This window comes from Apostichopus japonicus, chromosome 15 (genome assembly GCF_037975245.1).
Source record: "Apostichopus japonicus isolate 1M-3 chromosome 15, ASM3797524v1, whole genome shotgun sequence".
In the NCBI taxonomy this organism is placed as follows: Eukaryota; Metazoa; Echinodermata; class Holothuroidea; order Aspidochirotida; family Stichopodidae; genus Apostichopus; species Apostichopus japonicus.
The window spans coordinates 3,417,619-3,442,500 of NC_092575.1; the positions used below are offsets into that span (position 1 = coordinate 3,417,619).

At 35.7% G+C, this 24,882-nt stretch overlaps 1 protein-coding gene across 1 annotated transcript in view; it reads right to left on the reverse strand.

Moving 5' to 3' along the window:
- Positions 1-1,467: 1,467 nt before the first annotated feature.
- The window catches only part of LOC139980974 (putative transporter SVOPL), a 56,291-nt gene continuing 32,876 nt past the window's right edge, over positions 1,468-24,882 (reverse strand). Inside the window, exons 4-12 of the mRNA XM_071993054.1 lie at positions 23,607-23,795; positions 14,181-14,306; positions 12,185-12,322; positions 10,672-10,748; positions 9,167-9,360; positions 8,227-8,347; positions 4,896-5,067; positions 4,218-4,331; positions 1,468-3,714 (exon numbers count right to left, since the gene is read on the reverse strand). Of these exons, the coding sequence (XP_071849155.1) occupies positions 3,706-3,714; positions 4,218-4,331; positions 4,896-5,067; positions 8,227-8,347; positions 9,167-9,360; positions 10,672-10,748; positions 12,185-12,322; positions 14,181-14,306; positions 23,607-23,795 (1,140 nt within the window). The 3' untranslated portion in view covers positions 1,468-3,705. The remainder of the gene's footprint in view (positions 3,715-4,217; positions 4,332-4,895; positions 5,068-8,226; positions 8,348-9,166; positions 9,361-10,671; positions 10,749-12,184; positions 12,323-14,180; positions 14,307-23,606; positions 23,796-24,882) is intronic.

A 24,882-nucleotide genomic window follows, 5' to 3' on the forward strand; every position in this document is an offset into this window, starting at 1 on the left:
ATATTCAAGAATACCTCATTCCTTTACATCTTCTTAAAGAAGGATTTGATGAAGACAAAATAGTTGATTTTTTTGCTTGGTCCTTTTTGGTGAAGATAATGTTTAACTATATGTTCTTTTAGTCTGAAGTATGATTATTATATCAACAGAAACATTCTGGTCACAAGCGATGGTTTATATTCTTGGCCAGACCTTTCCACCAAGAGATATAGCAAACTAATTTAGCGGAAATAATTTTCAGTTTGAACTTTCCTATCAAATTTAAAAATATAATTAGTTATGAATTCATTTGAAATGGGTTAATGACAATATAAAAGCAATCATTGACGATAACAGTAACATATCCAGCTGTCTAATTATTTATACCTTAATATGGGTACGTGACATCATCATATGTGTACGTGACATTGTTAGCGGCATCCATCGCATACGTTATCTTCAGATCAAGGAAGGGGAACAGCTGTGGCGGCTATTTTATGATAAACTCTTCATAGGGTTAAGAATAAAACGATAACATAACAGCCCTTGTACAATATAGGATGAATGTGAAGGATTATTTATTTGTAAGTTGTGGATATTAAATTCATAGTTGTATTAAACCTTTAAATAGGTGTGCAGTTATCACTGGGGATGTCGGAGGGGTGGGGCGTGGATATATATATATATATATATATATATATATATGTATATGTATATATATATATATATATATATATATATATATATATATATATATATATATATATATATATATATATATATATATATATATATATATATATATATATATACCAGGTGGAATGGAATTGTACTCCAGCTGTTGTACTCGCACTATAAGTCTGCTTGCTTGCATGTTTAGAACATGCTTTATCATATCATACAATTGCAGCTGTAAATATTTTATAAATGAACGTCAAACAAAATGTTATCTTATCATGTATTGACACATAAATCTTCACATCAAGGAGTTTACTTACTACAAAATGTCTGTCACGGTTTCAATAGAGAATAACCAACATGATAAAAAGCATCAAGCGTTCTCCTGGATCGCTTCTGTGGTTCTGTAATACCGCCACTCTCATGTGACGTCATCCAGGCCAGACATGTTTGTCATATTTGGGTCTGACTACAGTGTCGGGACCTATGGTGTAAGTGCCACTTAAACAAGTGCTTAGGCATCATACTTTGGTTTAAAAAGAGTGTAATATAAAGTAAAATTGACTTGAAACCAGACGATAACGATGTGAAAGATAAATCATTTGGTCCTCCAACTTACTAAAATATTCAAATTGGTTTTAACTTGTTTTATTACTGGGATGTTACCTGGAATCGTAGAGTATGATCGTGTATAATGTATACGCAGCCATGCTCATATAGCTTAATTCAAAACGGGAGGTTGCATAACAAGGTTACTGGGCACATAAATACATTTAGAAAGATGAATATTGAAACAGGGCCGGGTTTTGATTTCTCCGTTTTATTGAAGTATGCAACGTACTGTACAATGAATTTCATTTTTTTAAACATTACTGAGGTTTCCTCACATAATTAATCATTGAACAACCTCAATAAGATAACAACATCTCCATGTCAACTGGTATGTTTAAAAAGCTAGGAAACTACCATCATGGGTTTAAAAACCACTTAGTTATAACTGCTCAAAGATAAATTGATCATATAGATGTTCTTAAAGAAATATTTCCATCATCGTCAAGATATTTAATATTTTGAAGTAATTTGGTCGTCCTCTCTCTCAAGGAGGGAAACAGTTTGCCGTGATCCTCAAAAAAAAAAAAAAAAAAAAAAACATAATACAAAAAATATTAAAAGCGTCTCATACTCTTTCATTGTAAATATTTAAAGAGAAATGATACAGAAATTATCTTAAAATATGACAATCAAAAAGCCTGTGTAGGTAAATTGATATACGTTACATAACAGTATAATACCACCATTATTTTCTCCTTAGTTTGCAGCGTTGTCACAGTTCTAGGTTTTCTTCGAAAAATTGCAATAATTTACAACCTGGGGATATCATTCACTCAGTGCCCTCTTACCTGGGGGAAGGGGGGTGGGGTGGTAGGGAGGAGTGCTCACGTTACAAATTGACCTACCGCGGGCTGACTTTTCATTTGAGTAACTTGTGGTGTTTTTCTAACTTTGTTAGTCGGCCACTGGCGAAGGTCTTACTAGCGTTTGACCATCTTATACTTTTGCTATTCTGCTTTGGTCATCCACGCATGCGTCATTGGCTTGACATCTAATATACCTCCACGCGTCCGTCAAAAAAGATGAGTTCTACTACGGGTAGGGAATCCTCTCGACGGGGGGGGGGGGTGGAGGGGTTTATACGTCTTTACATTTGGAACAAAGCAAAAAAAAAACTTTCGTAGGAATCAGGTGTTTGCTTTGTATGAACTTTACTCATAAATTGCTCGATATTGATTCGCCTCCTACTTGAAGTGGAAAAGGAAAATATCGACCGGCGCATGCGCGACAACATCAGATGAATATAGAGTCAATATAAAAGACCATCTTTCACCCAACCCCTCGCCTTCTGGCACCACAATGATCCCCCTCCCCCCAACAAAAAATGTCTTCAATATCGACGCCGATGAACACGTGGTATCGTGGATATCATAAAATAGTTGAATTGTTTATTTTTTATCAATTACCAATTTAAGACCTGACTATACACTCAAAATTGCAATCTTTGCAAGATTCAAATTTCGAAGATATAGAAAGGAGATATCATTACAAATTTATGTGACGAATATGAATCATTAGTAATAAATTTATGCTTTTCTCTCTCTTTTAAGCAATTGGCCTTCTGCTCTCAAATACAGCATTTTAATATTAGGTTTTCTTTTTTCGATGTACACACCCAATACTCATAGCTAGTACATTAACTACTGTTCATGTTCCACAACCATGCATCAGTAACTACTGCGCTGTGTTCGTAACACGGTAACATGTGTTACAGGTGGCACAGTTATTACTGCAAAGTTGTTACGGAGTGCATGGTTGGCGCTGGCACAACACGTAGCCGACACACTGCGGCGGTTATTTTATACTGCATGCAAGATTCAGATGGTAGCCTAACTTTTTTTCTAACCGTATTAGTAAATCCACTTGATTGAAACATACTTCACGGACAGGGGAGTGTGTGCAAGTCTCAAATAGATACAAAACAGATACACAAAATGGGATCTAAGTTGGGGGAGGGGGAACCTAGATTAGCCTTATGGGTAGTTATACACGTCTCAATTAGGCCTTATTATAGTAATAGTTTACCAGCATTTACATTTACAAGTGAACGTGTAACAGCTTTGCAGTAATTACTATGCCACCTGTAACACATGTTACCGTGGTACGAACACAGCGCAGTACGTAGTTACCGATGCACGGTTGTAGAACATGAACAGTAGTTACTGTACTAGCTAAGAGTATCGGTGATGTACAGAATAAAGAGGTTGGTAAACCGCCTATACCTCATACGAAACTGTGTCTGACCCTCTTAGGTAAGTCAAAATCGTGTAAAAAAGATGTAATTGAAAAAAAAGGAAGAATAAGAAGACGAATAAAGAAAAAAAAATAGACAGAACAGTCTCTTCGCCGACCGAAGTGGATGCTTACATCCATTCTGCATCCAATATCGTCTAGCTTGTTGTTGTCCTTCAGCACTGTGAAGCATCCTTCAAGGTTTCACGTTTCCTGAAGAGAGAGAGGTGAAGGGGGAGAAGAGGGGGGGGGGAAACGACGGTGAGATGTTGCGGAATTGAATAAATGAAATGAAATAATAACATGTTCCCTGAGAAGGTGTGTAATTATAAAGTCGTTCAGAAAGGACAAGAGAAATGAACTCAAATAGACGACTGTATCGAAATCAGAAACTAAAAATATTTTTGTATCTCGATATGTTTCGTTGCTATTTTTAAGTCGTATAGTTCAAAACAAACTGAAAATATATCTCCTTTTTAATAGAAACTCGACAGCAGTACAATAATTCATGTTATTAATAAAATTCCTTAATATGGTGGTTAATGTTGCCTCACTCGTTCCTAACTACAAAAATCAATTGAGAGTTATTGATACTAGACAGAAATAATCTGTTATAGGGCGGGGGGGGGGGGGGGTGGGGGTAGAGGGAGCAGTGTATATGAAGGGGCGATAGTCGTCCGTTGGACATGTAGGATTGCTAGAATACCACATCTTACCTCTATCGGTCTCTGTTTGGTCTCAATCGGGAGGAATGCTAAGGACATACTTGTGATGAAACTTGAGGTGGAGAAGAAACACAATTCCAAGATGAAATTATTTGCAGAGAGTAACTGTGAGAAAGAAAACGAAAATATTATAAATATCTATGTAGTTCTTTGTTGAAAAAGAGAACGCCAAAATTTTTAAAAAGTATATTTTTGCACATTTCACAGTTCGTTTTACAAACCTCGTTTTATACCTTACTTTCAGGTAACACATTTGCTAGTACTGCACATGCGCAGATGAAAAAAGCAACAACAAAAAAACGTTGGAGAAATTTTCATTTGATATCGAATCCGGATTTGCCAGGGATATAATTGATAAAACAATTTACTCGAATATTTCATAAAGTGGAAACGGTTATATTCTTGTCACTTGACCCGATCTGTCCCTCAAGATCCCTGCATTATACCGCTAATTGTCTCATTGTTTTCACCGCATTAATTGTTATTCAAAGTAGATGAAAGACCGGGTCTTTCTGCGAATGTTTACTCAAATTATATCTCCAATTTCTGTTCACGTTGAATTAACTTTACAAATTCGTTTTAAGTCACCTGTCAGTCGTATAGTGTACTGCAATGTAAATAACTTAAAACAATAGATGGAATTGATATCACATGCCGTTAATTAGTTACCTCGGATAACAAAAATCCAGAAACGACCGCCAATGATACGAACATCTCACTCACACTGAAAGCAGTTGCGCGAAACTGTGTAGGATACGCGTCTGTTGTGTATACTACCATAAGGTTAGCTGACGCCCTAGCAACGGCACTAGATACAACACTACAAGCGATAACCAGCCATCTAAAAGAAGAAGAAAAAAAGGAAATGTTGTTTGTTTCTTAAAATTATGTTTATAACAACTGCTTCAGTCGTTTTCAATGCCGAAAATCAGAAAGGACAATTTAAAATATAGATTTTTTTTGACGTCTAAAACAATTTGGAAGATTATCAGCTTAAAGACATCACTAGTCTTCAAATTAAATTCCATGGTTTAGCACGCAGATCATTTAAACGATCCCCTCATATTATCAATATGAAGAAATTTGAACTTGAAAAATCTCAAAACATATTGAAAGTTAACAACAAGCATCTTGACAAGGACTATGGTGTTGTGAATATATTATAACTGTATACAGCCTGGTCTAATAACCAAACTAAAATTAATTCCCAGGATCTGTTTAAGATATTATATCTATTATTTGCCTGGCGAACGGGACCACAATGCACAGTTTAATACCCGGCATGCACAAAAATATTAATAAAATAAACCATGCATGCCAAACGGAAAGCCTTTTTTCCCGGTTAAGTCATGAATGATGACTTCAGAGTTGATTCTTAAAACATGCCCCGGGCTGACTCACTTACAAGCTGGTCATAACACGTCAGGCATCAGCATCTCATACGTCAAACGTCAGTATACTTATAATAATGATAATTATAAAACATGGAATTAACATTATCAAATCAGTCACAGCTGAGGAGCTTAAATATTCATCATCACATTTGTCATTAATGAACATTCCAGGCTTCGATCACACAATTGATTAACTTGAAACTTAAAGATCAGATTTTGGTAGTAACTATATTTATTGGACTAAGCCATATTCCCCAAAAAAAAATCCGTCCTTAAAATGAATCCCAGTATTAGGCTGTTTGGAATTGATCGACAAGTTTGTTAAAATCTACCGAGTAAAGTATTATTTAACCAAAAATCTAAAATTACAAATAGAGTATACACTAAATTACCTTCTAAGATATTTTACACTATACGAGGGTTAACCACACTGTTTAATAAAGTTAATTGATCCTCATCATACAGACCCCCCACCCCCCCCCCCCCCCCAACCCCCACCCTTCAGGCACTCCTGACGCTTTTCCATTGTTGGTGCAAGTTACGTGTTAAGGCAAATCATGCGTCAACAATTTTCAACATTTTTATCACGTCATTATATTGAATGTATAACTTGACTAGCTAAATAGCTAATAACCTTATTGTTATGAGAGTTTGTTACTGCATAACTTCGAAACATTTACAAGTTGCAATTCATGAAGCTTTTTGCCGGACACGAATTGTCTTATTTTTGCTTAAGTCCTCAAATTAAACTTAGAAAAATGTGTCTTAGATTCTTCGTTCAAAAAACTTATGAAAACTCATTTAATGCGTCAAGCATTCATCAATGTTAACCAATAATGATTTTGTTCATTTTGGGGGGGGGGGGGGGTTTCTTTTGATCTCTTTCTCTCCCGCGCCTTGAGCACCTTCCGGTGGTTATATGCGTGCGTTATAACTCACCATTATTATATATTATTATTACCATTAATGTGCGTATATTGATGTATATCAACTCATAAAAGATTATTAATTTCACTCTGTTATGATTTTTTCCTCGACTTAAAAAAAACCCTCTATAATACTGTGCAATCATACAGAGGATAATAGCTTTTATAGCTAATAAAGACCACTCCACATGAGTCTGATCTCTGTGCTTATTGCAATGATGTGAAAAGTTTTCCAGTTGCACAAAAATAAGCGGTTGTCGTCGTAGGGGAGTAGATCATCAATAAATTTCAGACATATAAACATCTGTATATAAATGCAGGGTATACGTATAGATGAGCCAACATTAGTTCTTGTATACTAAATAAACAGTCGTCTGTTAGCTATTTTAACAGTTTGTCTTTGTTCGTCATAAATCTACCCATCCAAATGTCAACAGACCCCAAACAAGGGGCAAAGGGATAAGATAATAAAAATTGACTTGATGCATGCAGCAGCAATCACTTAATTCGACTCGTGTATATATATGAAAAATAAATGATGATATCGTGTGCAACTTTTTGAAGAAGACATTATATAGAAACAATGAGAATAATTTACGTTGTTATATATTCATCAGCAATCTATTTATAAAAAAATAAATATGGTTTGAATAATTTAAGAATGCCAATGGTGACAGTTTTGAGGTAAACAATGAGAGGAATGGTTTTTACTGATATTAAAATGGCATAGAACAATATTATCGAGATAAAGAAAATTTGATTCTGGGTGACCAGAAGAAATAATTATAAGTTCTTCCGACTTTTATTGAATTGGTTTCCAAAAGACTTTTATATTGTTATTCACTGTTGGCATGCATTATTTACTATTATTGATTGATTTTTACGGCAATGTATGTAATCGATGATGATCTGTAAATTGAAGATGTATGACCACGATGACAATAATGCGTTGTGGTTTCGATTACTACATACGAATATTTAATAATATAATGATAAATAAAATTGTAATGTAGGAACTCGAAATTGTCAGGAAGCTGACTATCTTTTTAAAAGTTTAACCATATTGGACAGAATTAAAGTTGACAATATCTTTTAATTATGCTTTTCATATACTACTAAGTTCATGCCTGAACCTGCTGCCTAGAATTTGTAATATTCATGTTAAACTAAAAGTGCAATGAATTGCATATAGTTGGATCATGCTTTTGCGATGCAACGATCTTGACAAAGCTGGTCGGCTTTAAGTTCACTACTTTTACTAATATATAGTTTGTGGGTGACAGACTGGTCGGTCTTGACACCCTTCAAATGAACCGTTAAAGCGAGCCCCCCCCCACCCGCCCTTGCCCACTCCGCCAGATTGGAGTCAAGATTGTAAATGTTCAACATCTCCAACACGAAGTGAAGAAGTGCAAGATATGTGAATAAGATGAGAGGAATGTCAGAAAGTCAGAAACGAGCTACATGTCGTCATAAATTGTGCAAGATGAGATCACTCGTTTGAGGGGTAAATTTAGAGATTATGTCGCTTCACGCAAGGAATAACTCTTAAGACTGGTGCATAATGTTGCTCTATTTGGAGATATTTGCTAGGAATTAATATTATAAGGAACTAGTCTCTTTCGGAGTGAATTCTCACTTTTTTTCTGAAATGAGAGAGTGTGAATAAATATAACATACCTTTGCTGCAATAACACTCCTGTCACGACATATATGGAAACTACTGTATAAATGGAGGTTGTTAGGAATAAGTTTTGTTTCACACCGAAACATCTGATCATAGGGACTATTACCATCGAACCTGTAAATGGAATAATAATAAAGGAAGTGTGTGTATAGGCTATGCAAAAGTTCGTGTTAGGCTATACGTTTGAATGAAATAATAATCTATATATATATAGCATGCTCCGGTGTCCGGGAAATGCATTTATCCCATAGAAATGTACACGAAGAGAATGAACGTAAGTGCTCAGGGAAAATACTTTTTGAGAAGTATAACCAAAACTTAAACTAACCTTAATTTAAAGTTTAACACATTTTTAACTTCCTTTTAATTTAGTCTGTGCTACGTAATATACACACACTGCACACTGTATCCTAAAACATGCACACTATACACGACGGACTGCACAGTACACAATACACCCTACACAGTGCACATAGCACTCGATACACTACAAACGACCCACTGGCACGCTAGTACAATGCTGCACACGTAATCTTGGTTGTGTCCAAATATATCTAATATATAAAAAGTTAACTTTCCGTTGCTTGCAAATGACGTTTCCTTCTTGTCGCTACAAAATGCAGACAGTAATGAAACGTGATACCTTGCTATCTTTTATCTAGACCTGAGATGTCCACGCTGTTATGTACACTGTGTTGTGGATATTGACCGTAGCTGTATGTATTGACTGTACACTAGTGCCTTATAACCGACGGTAGCAAGCTGTGTGTATTTTCTGGGATCGATGGTGGTGTCTAACACTTCTGTTACACCTCATTCGAAACTAGGTCAGATTACCGGTAAGAGACGTTTCTTTGTGCGCGAGTCCTCACACCCTTTAAGTCATGAAATCGCAGCTATGGTTTCAAAACACATGAAGTCTTCTAATCTTACCTGCTAGTTCCCCCGCAGCTCCCAGTGAAAATACTTGAAGTTCTGTTATATTGTGAGCAAAAGAAGAGGAGCCATTCCTCGGATGGAACATAGTAAATGTTAATGAACCAAGGGTGTCTTTGGTAAAAAATGGGTTGAATAATAGTATAGAGCCACCCAGCTGTGCGCCAATCACTGCGAATTGTGTTAAGTATCTGAAAAGAGAGATATTACGTGATAAATGAAGTTGTATAAGCAGTATTGTGAAAGCAGGTCTCTTTCATTAAAAAAAAGAAGAAGAAATTATTGGATGAATTTAGTTGGTCATCTTGTTGATTTTAATGGGTTTTTTTTCGAAGACATGGAAAGGAAATATCTTGATCGTTATCAGTCAACGTTTTCAGGAAAAGGGAGGGGTGGGGTGTTAGGTGAGGGGATGGGTTCACAGGGGGTCCCGGTGGTGACGCAATCGCTCCCTCCATAATAATTTGAAGGGTGAAGACTTCAGTGGAGGATTGAGCCGTATTTTGTACCCACTGAACGTTGGTTTGACTCGATCCTGACCCCAAATTTCAAACTTGTGTCGGAGTCCCTTGGGGTAGTGTGAAGGTGGGGTGGGGTGAGTAGCGGGAGGTGACGAATAATTATATCAGCGATTTTTTGAACCACTCGACGAATGATCCATGGTTTCACATAAACCAACTTTTGCAAGAAATAATCAAGCTTTAAAAACCAAAATAGTCAACAGAGAAGAAATCCGTCTACTTTTTCTTCAAGTTTGTAAAAGAATGGCAGTCTTATTACACTTACAGCACAGCCTGTATATCAAAGACTTTTGAATATAGGACACCAAAATGTCAACTACATGCTTAGATAATTTCTCCAAAGTTAGTATTTAAGAAGTTACGTAACTATTAAATGTGCGCAATTCATCTATGGGCCTTCAAGACGTTTATGAAGTGAAAACTGAAAGAGTTCAACAGTGAAGTTAATCAGCTGTATTGTAATGGGTTTACGACATGAGGTGGTGGAAGGGGAGGAAGGGGGAGGAAGGGAGGAAGGGGGAGGAAGGGGAGGAAGAGGAGGAAGGGGAGGAAGGGGGAGGAAGGGGTAGGAAGGGGAGGGGAAGGGAGAGGAAGGGGAGAGGAAAGGGTAAGAAGGGGAGAGGAAGGGGAGAGGAAGGGGAGAGGAAGGGGGAGGAAGAGAAGAGGAAGGGGAGGGGGTGATACAAAAACTGCAAGACTTTGTGTCTTGTATTAGTAATGTAAGCGTGTGACTCATTCTACACCTCGTTCTGTATACATACATCTTGTACATCACTTTCATGAAAGTAGAAAAATAAATTGGAAACTGGAATGGCTGTTGTAGAGATTACTTGAATTTTGTACTTCGGTATATTATATACGTTCTCAGAATAAACCAATCTTCATAAATTATAAGCGTGTTTAAAGTCTTGTAATAATAGCAACGACGAACGAAACTACACAATTCATTGGCTTTGTTTAGACGAAGACAACAAGACGGACCTTCCAATCCAAATAACTATTGACAAGTGTGAGGCGCAACGATCTCGAAAAACGCTCCGTACTTCACCCATTCGAGCCTGTGAGAGAGAGAGGAAGAAATAAATCGAGAAAGATTTACAACTTACAGATCTTTAACATCTTTAAAAGAAAATATTCTTGGAGTTGGACACATGAAGCAACAACATATAAGAAAGTTGTCAAACAAATTTAGTCAACGTTTTGTTAATTAATTAGAAGTAACGACTCAAAACTAGTCTTCTTTATAACATTTGACCTGTCACGTGGGCAAGTGAAACCTCTTCTAACTCATACGTGACAGACGGATTTGAAAAAAAGGAGTTTCTTGCTTCATCTTCACAGGTTTTTTTTTTATTCGCAGGCAAATCAGAATTTAATACCACTTGTTTTTTGTTTTTTTTATCCTGAGTCAATTTTAATAAGAGCGAGCGATATTTAATGGAAAGCTCTCCCCCTTGAAAAAGGAGTTTAATTGACAGATTCTTTGAAGATAGGAGACACGAGAAATCAGCCTAACTCAGAAAATAAATCGTAAGTTTGAAATATTACACCATCTAATGTCCCAGAAGACCGTAGAGCTAATATTTCCCCTTTCCAAATCTCCAGATGTAGTTTCTTAGACTGAGTAGGCACTTAGTTCCACTATGCCTTCATAATTCGAAGCCTCCCCCCCCCCCCTCCCCGACCCACCTCTTTCTTTCTTATTGGGCTCTATTCCTTTTGAGAAATATTTTAGATTTATTAATGAATAAGTATTGTATGTATTGATAACTGAACCATTCATTCGTGGCAAATAGTTTGAAAAAAGAGGTTTTAAAATTGTTCAAGTATATGACGTTTCCTACATAAAGAACAGGGCGAGAGAGAAATAATAGATAGAATACCGATGCGTGGAAAGAATGCAGGCGTATATAACGGGCCGTAGTGATGAATGCTCACTGATATTTATTGAAAAATGTTTGCTTGAGTAGTTTGCTCAATCACGCCAAGTATAATTCGACCTATAAAGTGAAATTCAGGACGAATATTTAGTGAGAAGTCAATAACCCTCGACAAATTTTTTTTTTTTTTTTTTAAATATCTACAGTTCGGTTGTATATCCTCTTAACATTGCCAGATGCTCTGTTATCTGATAAATATAAATATAAAGATAAATATAAATATGAATATAATTATTTTGGTAATATCTCGGATATCTCTATATTTCTTCACCTTCAGTAAATATATCAACCATGCAGGAAATCCCGTTTTTTTGTGTCCAATTACTCACCATGTATGGTATGAATTTGTATATACCCATGGATATATAGCATGTGTCTATTGATCCTGCTGTTATTGGTTTTGTCTGTATGTTTGTTAACTTTTTCAACTTGTCCTTTGAACTTCAACTTCGGAGGCCTTTCCAGGGGCGGAAGGGAGATGGGGAAATGTCTGATCAGTTATTGAGAAAGAAAAGCAACTAATCACAAAGAAAAAATTATAAAAAATAAATCACCCTTGGTATTCTGCCAATATCTCTCAACGCTCCATTTTGCATTTTGCCTCCATTCAACTTGAAGATGTATCTCAACGAGCTGTATGCTTTAACATTGTCACCAATGAGAGCCAGCTGTCGTGGTGAAGATGGGAGGATCTGATTGGATGAGAGAAAAAAGTAACCCGGATTGAAATATATTCGTCCAGCACCGTGAACAGCCGGTTTCGGGCAATCTTCAATCAAGTCAAGTCACTGACTTATGCTCGAGTCGAATCGAGTCGCATTTTCTAAAAAAAAAGAAGTTTCTTGACATAAGTCTGAACCACCAAATCCTTAGACTTGACTCAAGTTGGCAAACCGAAATGACTCGACTTGACTTGACTCGACTCACACGGGAAATGACTTGACTTACTGTGGAATCAACAGTCACTTGTCTTGAGCAAAAGCACGTGTTCGAGTCTTCCTTTGGAAGCTTTGTTTTTCAACATAAGTTTCCCGTTTAATTACAAACATTTGATTTTTTCAACCAAAAGAAAAATCTCTTTGTAATTAACGTAAAAAAAGGGGTCTCCTTAAATACTAACAAAGGGCACTTTAAATTAAAAAGAGGGAGCTTATTACTTTAAAAAAATGAAATAAGAAAGAATTGAATATTTTTCATTCAGAAAAGGGAAACTTGTAATTATTTATAAATGGACACATAATATCATGTTTGCAATAATGTTACAAATGTTAAAGAAAACTCTTCTTGCAAATTATTGATACTACGTGATACTACATACATCTACCCACTCTCTTAGATTTATCGTCATTCGTTGTTACAGATCACACATACCAATAATAACTGTTATTGTATTAAAATTGATTTTTTTTTTAAGTCAAAATATCAATGTATGCGACCTTTATGATTACTAAAGACAAGTGTTGAGAATTATTTTTAGGTCTAGATGTAAAGGTCGTGGTAGGCTGTTACCAACACGTTTCAACAACCAGTCTTATATGTATGTGTCATGATATTGTAACAAAATTCGTGAACGTACAGGTCCACGTCCTGGTGTCGTCAATTACGCACAGGTCCATGTGCTGTTGTACTTACATTGGTGAACACCAAACAAACTCTCTTACGTACAGGAATATGTGATGTTGTACATACATCGGTGAACACCAAACAAACTCTCTTACGTACAGGAATATGTGCTGTTGTACATACATTGGTGAACACCAAACAAACTCTCTTTCGTATAGGTATATTTGCTGTTGTTTGAAATTTCGTGAATAACATACACTATTACAGACGGATCTACCTACGGTTGTACATATAGTAGTGAACACCAAAGTATCTTATGCATATGTCTATAGTGTTGCTGTACATACTTTAGTACGGTAAGTATCGTACTCTCTTGCGCATAGGTCTGTATATGTGCTGTTGAACATAATTTAGTGAATACCACGTGCTGTTGTACATACATTGGTAAATATTATACTCTTTTATACACACGGGGTCTATGTGTTGTTGGACATGAATTAGTGAACATCACACTCTGTTACGCACAGGACTGCGTGCTGTTGTACATATATCGGCGAATAGTATACTCTATAATACACATAGGTATACGTGCTGTTTGGACACGAATTAGTGAACATCACACTATATTACGCACAGGTATGTATAACTGCTTCACTGACACTCATTCGGGGAAACCATTACTCTATTACGGACATCCACATTAAATGTGTTTGTAAGAGCACGATCGCTCCATGTGTAGGAGGCAGTTTCCCGCCCTATTAATCATAAAAATTATGACATCACGGTCGACTGGAGGGACAACTTCGACTGAGGGGAATTCGGTGATTACTTCACTATAGACTGAATTCATTACAGAACTGCGTTAACCACAAGAGGGGTAATGAGTATATATAACCTTCCATTAAATATATTTAAATGTAACATTGATAGAAAAGAAGCAAACTGTACACATATATTGTATAAAAAAGAAAAGTGTTTAGAACTTACTACTATCATGATAAAGTTCATCACACCAATGGTGCAAACCAAACCGGTCAATCCCCGCCAACCAAACTCTGGAAGAAGATAATAGGCCATAAGTCCGGTTGATGAATATCCAATAGCCAATCCTATCTATCAAAAAGAAAAAGAAGAAGAAGACAAAAAATTAATAAGATGGGCAAAAAATATACCAATAAAACAAGAAAATATTCGTATTCATTCCAATGTAAAAAAACAAAAAACAAAAAAACAAATATCATATACCAGTTGCCACGACAAAGTCCACCGTTGTCATGGTAAACAATGTTGACTAGACTAATGTTGTGACAAAAAAAAATCAAATTTAATCAAGGAAGATTTATTGACTTCCCCCGATAGCTAAAGATATTTTATTGTTATTTTTTATAAATAAATAAAGAAAGAAAGAATGGTGCGCTGACATTGGGGTTGTTCTCTTTAAGTCACGTGGTGAGCTGGGTTTCGGGTTTAATTATACTTTATATCAGGGGTTTTCAATTGGTTTCCTATATACCGCGGGACCAAAGCTAAACAAGAGTTGAAACACAGGGGCCAAAAATGTCGATACCTCCATTTGGGCAATGTACGTGTTAGACCTTAAAGTTATAAGGCTGACCAAGGCCTTTAGTGCCCGTATATCCGATTAATGCAAGATGGATGGGTACCGTTTTTTGTTTATACTTTCGAGGGCCGGATGGACATCTTTCGCACATCTAAATTAATAAATTTAATAACAGAGAAATGGAAATCATGAAAGTCAATTCTTTTACAACGGTACTCTAAAAGGAAAACCTCGTAAAATATTCGGTAATATCAAACTCATACAATTTTGGAAAACCTCGTAAAATATTCGGTAATATCAAACTCATACCATGTTTGAAAACCTCGTAAAATATTCGGTAATATCAAACTCATACAATTTTTGAAACCCTCGTAAAATATTCGGTAATATCAAACTCATACAATTTTTTTTCACCATCAAAATATGGCTATGACCGCATGCATGATCAAGGGAGTCATGATAATAGCTTTGGAAAATGAATGGCGAAACCTTAGAGCGTTCAGTCACTTTAAGCTTATAGCATACATCACATCTTCTCGAAAAGTGTTGTATTGTATAAGCAATTCCAAAACAACCTCTGGTTATATATACAGGATACGATATTATTTACTATTTCGCTATCAAAACCGTTTAGACACATTACGCACTTCTTGCATTTCACCAGAGGATATTGTTTCAACAACCTGACTAATAGATACTTTACAGTATACATACGTCATTTGTCTTTTATTTTATAAGGAGAGAGAGAGTAATTCCGCCAACGGGTGTTGAAAGCGAGTTGTCATCTTACGCGAAACACCTTCTTGCTATAGGTCAAATCATGGTCATACCTGTCAACGATGTATATGGGTGAGTACTTCTTATATACTTGTTCCCCCTTCAAGAGGATCTCATATGAAAATAATCGTGATTTAATTCATGATGACGCCATCTATATAGACGTTGGCACAATTTATCGAGCGTGCCACTGTATATAGATAACCCTAGTGCAATTGATATCATGGATGTGTAATACTTGCAGTGGTGGATGGGTCCGAGAATTTAGAAAGGATGGTAGTGGCACTGATGTAGGGATGAAGGGGGGGTCTTCCCCTCTCCCAAATAATGCTAAGAATAGCTAACAACCATACTTTTGTTTTAAAGATTGATAAGGCGGGGAGGGACCGGTGGAGGGGAGGGGGAGGTGGGGGGAATGGGGTCGGGGTACACTACTCACATCTTCAGGATGAATGTGAGTTTAATGGCATTTTAGAAATTCGATGATTAATTGGGAAGGTTAGGCGATTAGGGCTGACACAACAGTTGAGAACTAACAGTGTTTTGTACAGCTTATAATTTTATACAGAACATGATAACGTGATGGATTGTTACAAATATCACATTGTCCGGTTTTTCAACTGTGTCATTAAAAGTTTTAACATTACCTCAAAATATTAAGTGTTTCCTCTCATCCCTTCTTTCACTTTAACATAAGTATGTTGGCATGTTGTATAGTTTAATGACAATATCTCAAAATATCATAAAATGCATAGTGATCTGGGATATCCATATTCAACGTGTTTTAAAGTATTTGACTTTTACAATGGTTGTGTTTAGTCTAACTAATCAATCATTTCAACATGACTGGGTTTCTTCCTAAAGGGTAATTGCTAATGTAACATCCGAGAACCTGTGCATTTTTATCTTTCTTGCTATAAACTTTACAGGTGAATAATTTGGCGATATTTTGAAAGGTTTTTATTTTTGTCTCAGTAAATTTAAAAGACATTGCCGATAGGAATAGCATGATTAAAACAAGGTTTTATTTTATGCACAGCTGAGTGATCTTAAAGGAGGGTGTAAATTTTACATTGAACAAGGAAACAATAGACTAACGAGAAAACAAATTTAAAGACATAAACAAGCCTGAAATGCGCATAAAATGCCAATTTTAAATAGCCCGGTGCATATCCAGTGATGCAACTGAGTTTCTCATCTTCCGTGTAGCTGTCAAAAAACTGACGTAATTTCCTCAATGGGCGTGGAAGTGGGAGAACATTGTCTAGATTTTACAAACTGTCATCGTATGAAAGATAAAGTAGTAACAAACAAACAAACACACATGCACACGCACATATGTTTGTATTACATTCAGACCGAGGACCCCATTGTATTTTTCATTGTTCAAATCCACGTACCCTAACCTTAACAATACCCCATACAATAGAATTCTTCCGAGGACGTGGTGATTCTTTAGAAATCACAACCGAGGACCTGGAATTCTTTTGTACAAGTCCTCGGTCAGATAGAAAAACAAACGTACCCACACACGCACACAAACATATTCGAATAACGTCATGTCACGTGGGAACCAGTTTTATCCAATCAGCGATGTCGAGTCACAGAAGGTGAAACCTTTCTGGGTCGTTCGTAATTCACGTACAAGCTCTTCCCAATTAACATTAAATAGTGTTAATGTATATTTTGTTTTATCATGTTAACATTTCTATTAATTTGATAAAGTTGAAATATTCATGAAAATTTGAACATCAACAATCTGAGAAAAAAAAACAGTAATATATGACATCCATATCAAGAAATTAAAATAATAATTAGAAAATTGTGGATTTTGTGATCTAATTCTTCGACATGCCCAAGACTTAACTCACGTACATAATTATGTGAAACATCCAAAACGTTACAAATTACATTCAAAATATATATTTTTTATATTATAAATGTTGGTTTGAAGAAGTGGATCTTCTTAAATAATCACTTCTGTTTGTCAAGGGTAAATGAAGATGGTTTCTCTTCGATTCTTCTAAGGACAGGATACATTTATTACTCGTTTTAATTCCTCACCCCCCCCCCCCACCACCACCGCTTCCAAACCACACACAAACACACACAAGAGAAAACAAACCTAAAGGCATGCACTGCTTTACAAAAACTTAGCGTCGGAAGTCCACAATTATTACGTATGTTCTCCAGACCAAATTGCCTGTAGCATTATCGACGCAGTTACTTAGCAAGAAATTATAAGAGAAACAGTTAGGGGACAATAAAAAAAAAATAAAAAAATATCTATATATGAAGTGAGCGGCGAATAAACCAGCCATGCACTTGACCTTTTCATTAATAGCGTTTGCTCATTCAGTAGGAGAAACTGCTCAGGGCCACGGAAATATTGCTTGGTTTTTTTTATACTCAAGGTAAATATGTGGTTTTTTTCTCCCCTTCTCTTTTCAGGGGAGGACGCATCTTCTTTTTGTCGCGCTAATTGAGAAGGCCAAACGTGTGCATGTTGATATATAATTGTTCATTCCTTCTTTAGATATAAAAAACAACAAAACAAAACAAACGAATGTCAGGCAACATCGATGGTTTTTGAGAGAAAAAGTGAAATGTCAATGTGCCCATGTACACTATTAACATAACATATTATGTGGACATCATAGATTTATCGGTACACCTAATGCATAGCTCTCTCATGTACCTAAAGGAGAGATTCCACACTTGATTGGACACTGTCCATTTTTCTTTTCAGGTAATTTCACAGTATTTTCTTGATACTGAGCTTGGTTTGTTTTTAGCATTTAGCATCAGGCAAACGCCCTGAGGTTCTTTTTTTCATACAATTTAAATGAGTTATTGTGCAGTGTTCTGTATTGCAGATTATTGTCTTATAAATATTTTGTAAAATTACTTTGCTATACTACGATCAATCAGTCGTGGATGTTTGTAATAACGTTAGTATAGGCCTAAAGAGTCAATATTGAATAAAATATATATAATATATTGAATATATATAATATATTGAATATATATATATATATATATATATATATTTATATGTATATGTATATGTGTATATATATATATATATATATATATATATATATATATATAAGAAATATATTCCAAGTAATAAGTCCGCAGGATAAGCATCGAAAGTTATTAATTCCACGAATCTGGAAATTAATTCTGCTGGGGTAGTAGTTTGCATTTTAAGTAGTGCCTTTGTTTTATATTCCATACTAATTTTGTATATTAAAACATCAAATTATTGTTTTTTTATTAGAACAACGTTGCTGTTGATGAATGATGCATATACATATATAAATCATACTGACTATTTTCATCTTCCATAAAATAAATTTAGGACAAGAATCTCAGGTTTTCACCCAAGGACAACGGCAGTCGTTATTGATCCTTAAATGCAGGGTAAGTATAGCTGAAGGGTACACCAAAGATTTTTAACTAGAGAGGAATCAACATTAATGATTGTAGGTCTTGGGTTTGCGTTGTCTTACAAACGTCCCGTACAAACCGTAGTTGAAATACAAATTTGAAAAAATGACAAATTTGATATCAGAAAAGTGTGTGAAGATATAAACTTTACACGGTAAGTTTTAAGGACTACTCCAGATTTGATGAAGCTCTGACGAAAGTAATATAACTATATATATATACATCGACTAACATGTAACTGTTTTTTATATATTTTATATATATATATATATATATATATATATATATATATATATATATATATATATATATATATATATATATATACATATATATATATATAAAATATATAAAACAGTTACATGTTAGTCGATGTTTAGAATGGTTTTACTGCCACCATTTTCATACCATGTTTCTACTCATGCAGAATCCTAGCTTCATTTGTCTTATTTGAACCTGTTCAACATATACAATATACTATATTAATGTCAGAACGTCCATTACATTTCTTTTATAAACACATCAAATTTGAGAATGCTTCAGAATATACCTTATATACTTTTAAACTTAATGTTTAAAATGTATATATTATTTTTCATACTAAGTTCAAAATTGAAAAGCTTTTACCATCATAAAGTTGTGGCTATTCACCATTATATTGGGTATTACATATTGAGAAATATATAACGTTTGATGTTTTCTCCCCATTTCCGGTGGTAAGTGGGTATATGTCCGTCAATCATTATACTGATTACAGAATCTCCTATACATTAAACAGACCATATCTAAAAAAATTCACTCAAACAGCCGAATTTTGAGTATTACGTTGTTTTACGACAAAAACAACGGAACTACCCCTATTATTAATACAATCTCTAATCGACAAATAACTGTCGCTGACAGAATCATTATTACACATTAATTTGAAGGTTTTATACCATCAAAAGGAATGGTTGCAACGACGATTTCCACATTGATTTTTTTCCGGTAAGAAATCCATTTCGAAGCGTTCTTTCTGGAAGCAAGTATTCAGTTGTGATGGGAATTGTGGTGAATTTGTATAGTTTTCGGTCGGGCATTTGTGTGTTGAGATCAAGTTAACAGGGGTGCATGGGGGGGGGGCGGGGTGGGATGGGGCGGTTGTTCTATTTCTGTTTTTTGTATTATTAATATTTCCTTTCCATTACTGTAATATTTCTTTCTAATACTTTAATTAAAGGGAGTAGCTCATTTCGTCAAGCCCGCGAGGGTTTATAGTTTGACTCCCGCCACATCATTTCTCTTTGATCACTTTCTTCTTACCCTCTAATTATTGTAAATATTAAATGCATGATGTGAGAAACAAATAAATGAAATAAAAAATTCCTTCTTGTAATCTTAGAAATAACGTTTTTATGTCAAAGGCACAATATACCGTTGTGTGTGCGGGATAATCATGTCTCTTACCGTCAACGTATATATGCTTATACCTATTTCATAATCATAGGTATGTGTGGTGGAGATACTGGTGATGAACTCATACAAACTAATACAAACAGCTAAGAAAAATATCTTATTCCATTCTGAAGATATCGCATTTTGAAATGTTCCTTCATAATTAAAAACAAAATATTCCTTAAACTAGAGAGAAGTGTTAACTTTCTTCTTTCTACAAAACCAATAGCATATATATACAGATTAATAAATACGGAAATAGACCCCGGGAGGCAGTTTTGTTTTTAAGCTCTGCGACAGTCAGTCGTTTTATGGAGACAGTTTAGAATTTAGTGGAAAACCTAAATTGCTTTTTAACTTCAAACAGCAATCCAATATCAGCAGATCATTTTGGATTATGCAAATACCATTTAGAAGGGTAATTTTTTATTTGGGAAACTTTCCCCGGGGGTGAAAAAACTTACTATATAAGTAGTTTCGAGTTTGAACCAATGGACTGTTAAACATATATATTCGATGTTGACTCGTCACGGTGGCCAATTGTCTTAGCCACTCTAACCTTAGACAGATACCGCTGAGATCTAAGCTATGGTTTATTAAATCAGGTGAAGACTGAAGATAAGGCCGCATGGAAAAAGGTGTAATGTTTGGAACGGGGTTGGTTTGCGAATGTACATATTACTTCTATATATATTATATCGGAAGACCGCTATGAAGAGATAGGATCTTCCTATTATTTAATTATTGCCAGTGCAAAAATGAAAGAACCACTCCCCCCCCCCCTTGCTAAATAAAAATGTCATATAGACATAAATGTCAATCGCGGAATAATTGTCTCGACTACGTCACAGAAAAGCAGCGATATGTTAGCAAACGTTTGGTGGATGTAAAACGTTATATTTTCAATGGGAGGGGCGGGGGAAGGGGGGGGGCTCTTATATAACTCAAACACTGATAATTTTTTTTGTTCAGATTGTATAAAATAAATTTGTAAGGTTTAATTGCAAATTCCGAAACCCGAACAATTTAAGTATACTATAGTTTTCAAATCGTGTGGGCGCCGCTCTGTTGCCGCATTACAGTGAAGTTAGTGTACTTTTCGGCCAGGCCAATCGACTTTTCTTTACGATGGTGATTAATGCTGTCAGCCGTATACTAACGTGCTCAAGTGTACTTTTCTCGCCCGAAAGGTGTCATTAGCTGATCATTACTATAATCACGTGATTACAACTACAACAACAACAACAACCATTTGTCCTAATTGTGATCTGTTGTGATGTCGTTGTGGCTAGGTAGTTTTTTGTTTCTTTAGAGAGAGCGAAAATGTCAAACGAAAATAAACATAACTGTCTTTTCCTTCAAGGTGTTGTACCTTTTTATTTAACACATTTACGTACAACGAACCGTCAACACGGTTTGGTTTAATTTTGGGGGGTGGTTCGGTGAGGGGGTGAGGGGTGAGGGGGGCGGTGTTAAGGTAGACACACATTCTTTAATGTTGTTGGTCATGTGTTTTATCGTTGTGTTAAAGAGTGGATTGTCTCGTTTGATTTGAGGATACCAAAACTAAATACATCTACGCATATTTTATTGCAACACAATGGTAACATGACTTCCACCACACATATACCGACAGATACACAAATAGACATCACAATATTCAATTACTCTACTTTCACTAGTATTATGACGTCATCACACATATACCAACAGCCACACCTATGCATCACAGCAGTCATTGACACTATTTTCATTGGTGTCATGACGTCATCACACATACCAACAGATACACATATAGACATCACAATATTCCTTTACTCTACTTTCACTAGTATTATGACGTCATCACACATATACCAACAGCCACACCTATGCATCACAACAGTCATTGACACAATCTTCATTGGTGTCATGACGTCATGACACATACCAACAGCCACAAATATAGACACCGCAACAGTCACTTACTCTACTTTCACTAGTATTATGACGTCATCAGTCTCAATTCCACCAGAACATTAAGTTACAATAGTATAAAACATAAAAGGTATCAATACTTTCGTCGTTTATTAATTCAAACAATCAACTTGTCACTTAACGTTAGGACATGACGCACCGCACTTTAAAACAGATGAAACCAACAAGTGGACACGTATGGAACGCGAAAAGAGCAAACTTATTTCGTTGCTAAGTTTAACGCAAGTTTAGACAACGACGTATGTCTAGACAACGAAATTTTAGACATCAACGTGAATATGAGCAACATCATGGTAAAACAGCAGCAACAACTTCAGATTATACAACACCAAACTGAGTTTAGACAACGAAAAAAGTGTGCCCTTTTCGTGTTCCATCGACACGAGCAAATGGTGGAATTTCAGCCGCGCGGGGGGGGGGGGGGTAAAGGTTAGGAGGGCTTTCGGAAAATAGTTTTGCCTGGACATGACAGTGGCGGTAGTTAAAACCAATTTCTACACAACGCCATGCTCGACAGTGTACATATAATAACGTGTTAGTCATTCTGTGCACAAATTTTGAAATGGAACAGAAGAGGATCTTTTCCCATGAACGGTCGCCACCGGTAACTTGCTAATTTCTTGACACCCCCTCTATATTATACAATTTTTATTTCTAAAAACGTAAATAAATACTAGGTAAATCGTTAAGTCTACCAGTAAATATAAATCGCTAACACGACATACCATGGCCTCTTTTTGGCACTGCTCTACTTTCATTTTTAGCAATGTTCTCATATAACCCATGACAAGCAGGATAAAGTACTGACTGTTAAATCTAGAAATATTTTACAGCCGCGAGAACAGACCGCTGCATTAACAAGGCTAGGAAAATTAATGTGATTGATGAGTTCATATTCCTATTCTTGTTACCCTTTACATGACAGGTGGAGAGAGAGGTGGGTGGAGAGAGAGAGAGATAAGTGTGGCGGTGCGAATGTTTATTGCCTATTATGTTCTTACGTCGTAGTAAACGGGTAAATCCTAATCCTAATATACTTTATACTGGGAGCATAAGAGGATATAACCCCTAAGCACTTTAACAAAATCGTCTCGCGTGAATCGAAGACCTATTCGGGCGAAAGTACAATTTGAACAACGTTCGGCGACGAATGATGATTTGAAAAAAGAAAGAAAGTAAACCGTTAAGGAATTTTGTTCAACTGCACTTACCTGACATACCGTATTCGAGACACTTCTGTATTCCGTCGCCAGTACTTCGGTCAGGTAAACAGGAAATATGACTACGCCTTGAATAAAGAATCCTTCCAGAAACTTCAGTGGAATAATGACAAGAGTTCGTTGACAGAAGGTACTACCAGCAGCACACACAAGAGTAAAGATTATACCGAAAATAGCCGTCTGGAAAATGAATAAATTCACAAATAATTATATATATATATATATATATATATATATTAATAAAGAGTAAATGACAAATTAACATTACGTGCTTCGTCTCAATATTACCAATACATGTTGGCGAGGACATGTTGTATCATAGTTATTATTTCAAAAGCATTAGTTACTTAAGAAATAAAATCATTCGCGTATTCCTTAAACCTCTATTACTCGATCATCTCCCTCCCCTTCACCTCGCCCCCACCCCCAGCTAAAACTCCCTCTCCCGCCCCCCCCCCCCCAAAAAAAAACTCGCGTTCTTTCGACTATTGAGACATGAAGAGTTATACCAAAATCTAGAAATCGTTAGTTACATTGGGGTAGGAGAAGACGGTACTTTAAATTTGGCGGGAAAAGGAAGCGTCATACACAAATAGTTTACCGTACACGAGAAGACATGTCCTCACAAGTTCTCAACCGTCAAAAGGGAAGGGAAATTTTAATTAAAAAATACGCCACTTCTATAGTAACTGTCAAAATGTCGAAACTAGATTGCAATAAATCGTGAGTTATCTTTTCAAGTGCATGCACTCACCAACCTTTGAATGTTTTAATTTCCTCTCTCTCGTGTGTTGCATATATCATTTCCTACTACTTGAATGGGGTGTCATGTAAAACGTTGAACATTAACAAAGCCGATGTTTTCGTCTCTCTAGAATGTGATTCAATTAAGTTTCTCTATGTAACATGCCAATTTTGTCAACAGTCCTGATTAAAACATGAAAACATTAATTTATCGCGTCAGACTACTTCAGACTAAGAGCAGAGTAAATTTAGGTTTAAAAGAGATTCCAAACTTGTGGTGGGAATTAACAAGGATATTCCGGTGACTATGTTAAACAAAATAGAAAAAAAATGCGGAAAATTTTCTCCGTCGCTATAAATATGTCTAGACTACATCCTCATTCATAGCATTTTTTTTTTATGGGAAAAATATGACAAATTTTTGGTGATATTTTATCAATGTATCTGGCAACAGCAGAATGAAGGATGTCATCAAGGCAAATTTCGAAGAAAATGTTATCATTTTTTTTATATTTATGATATC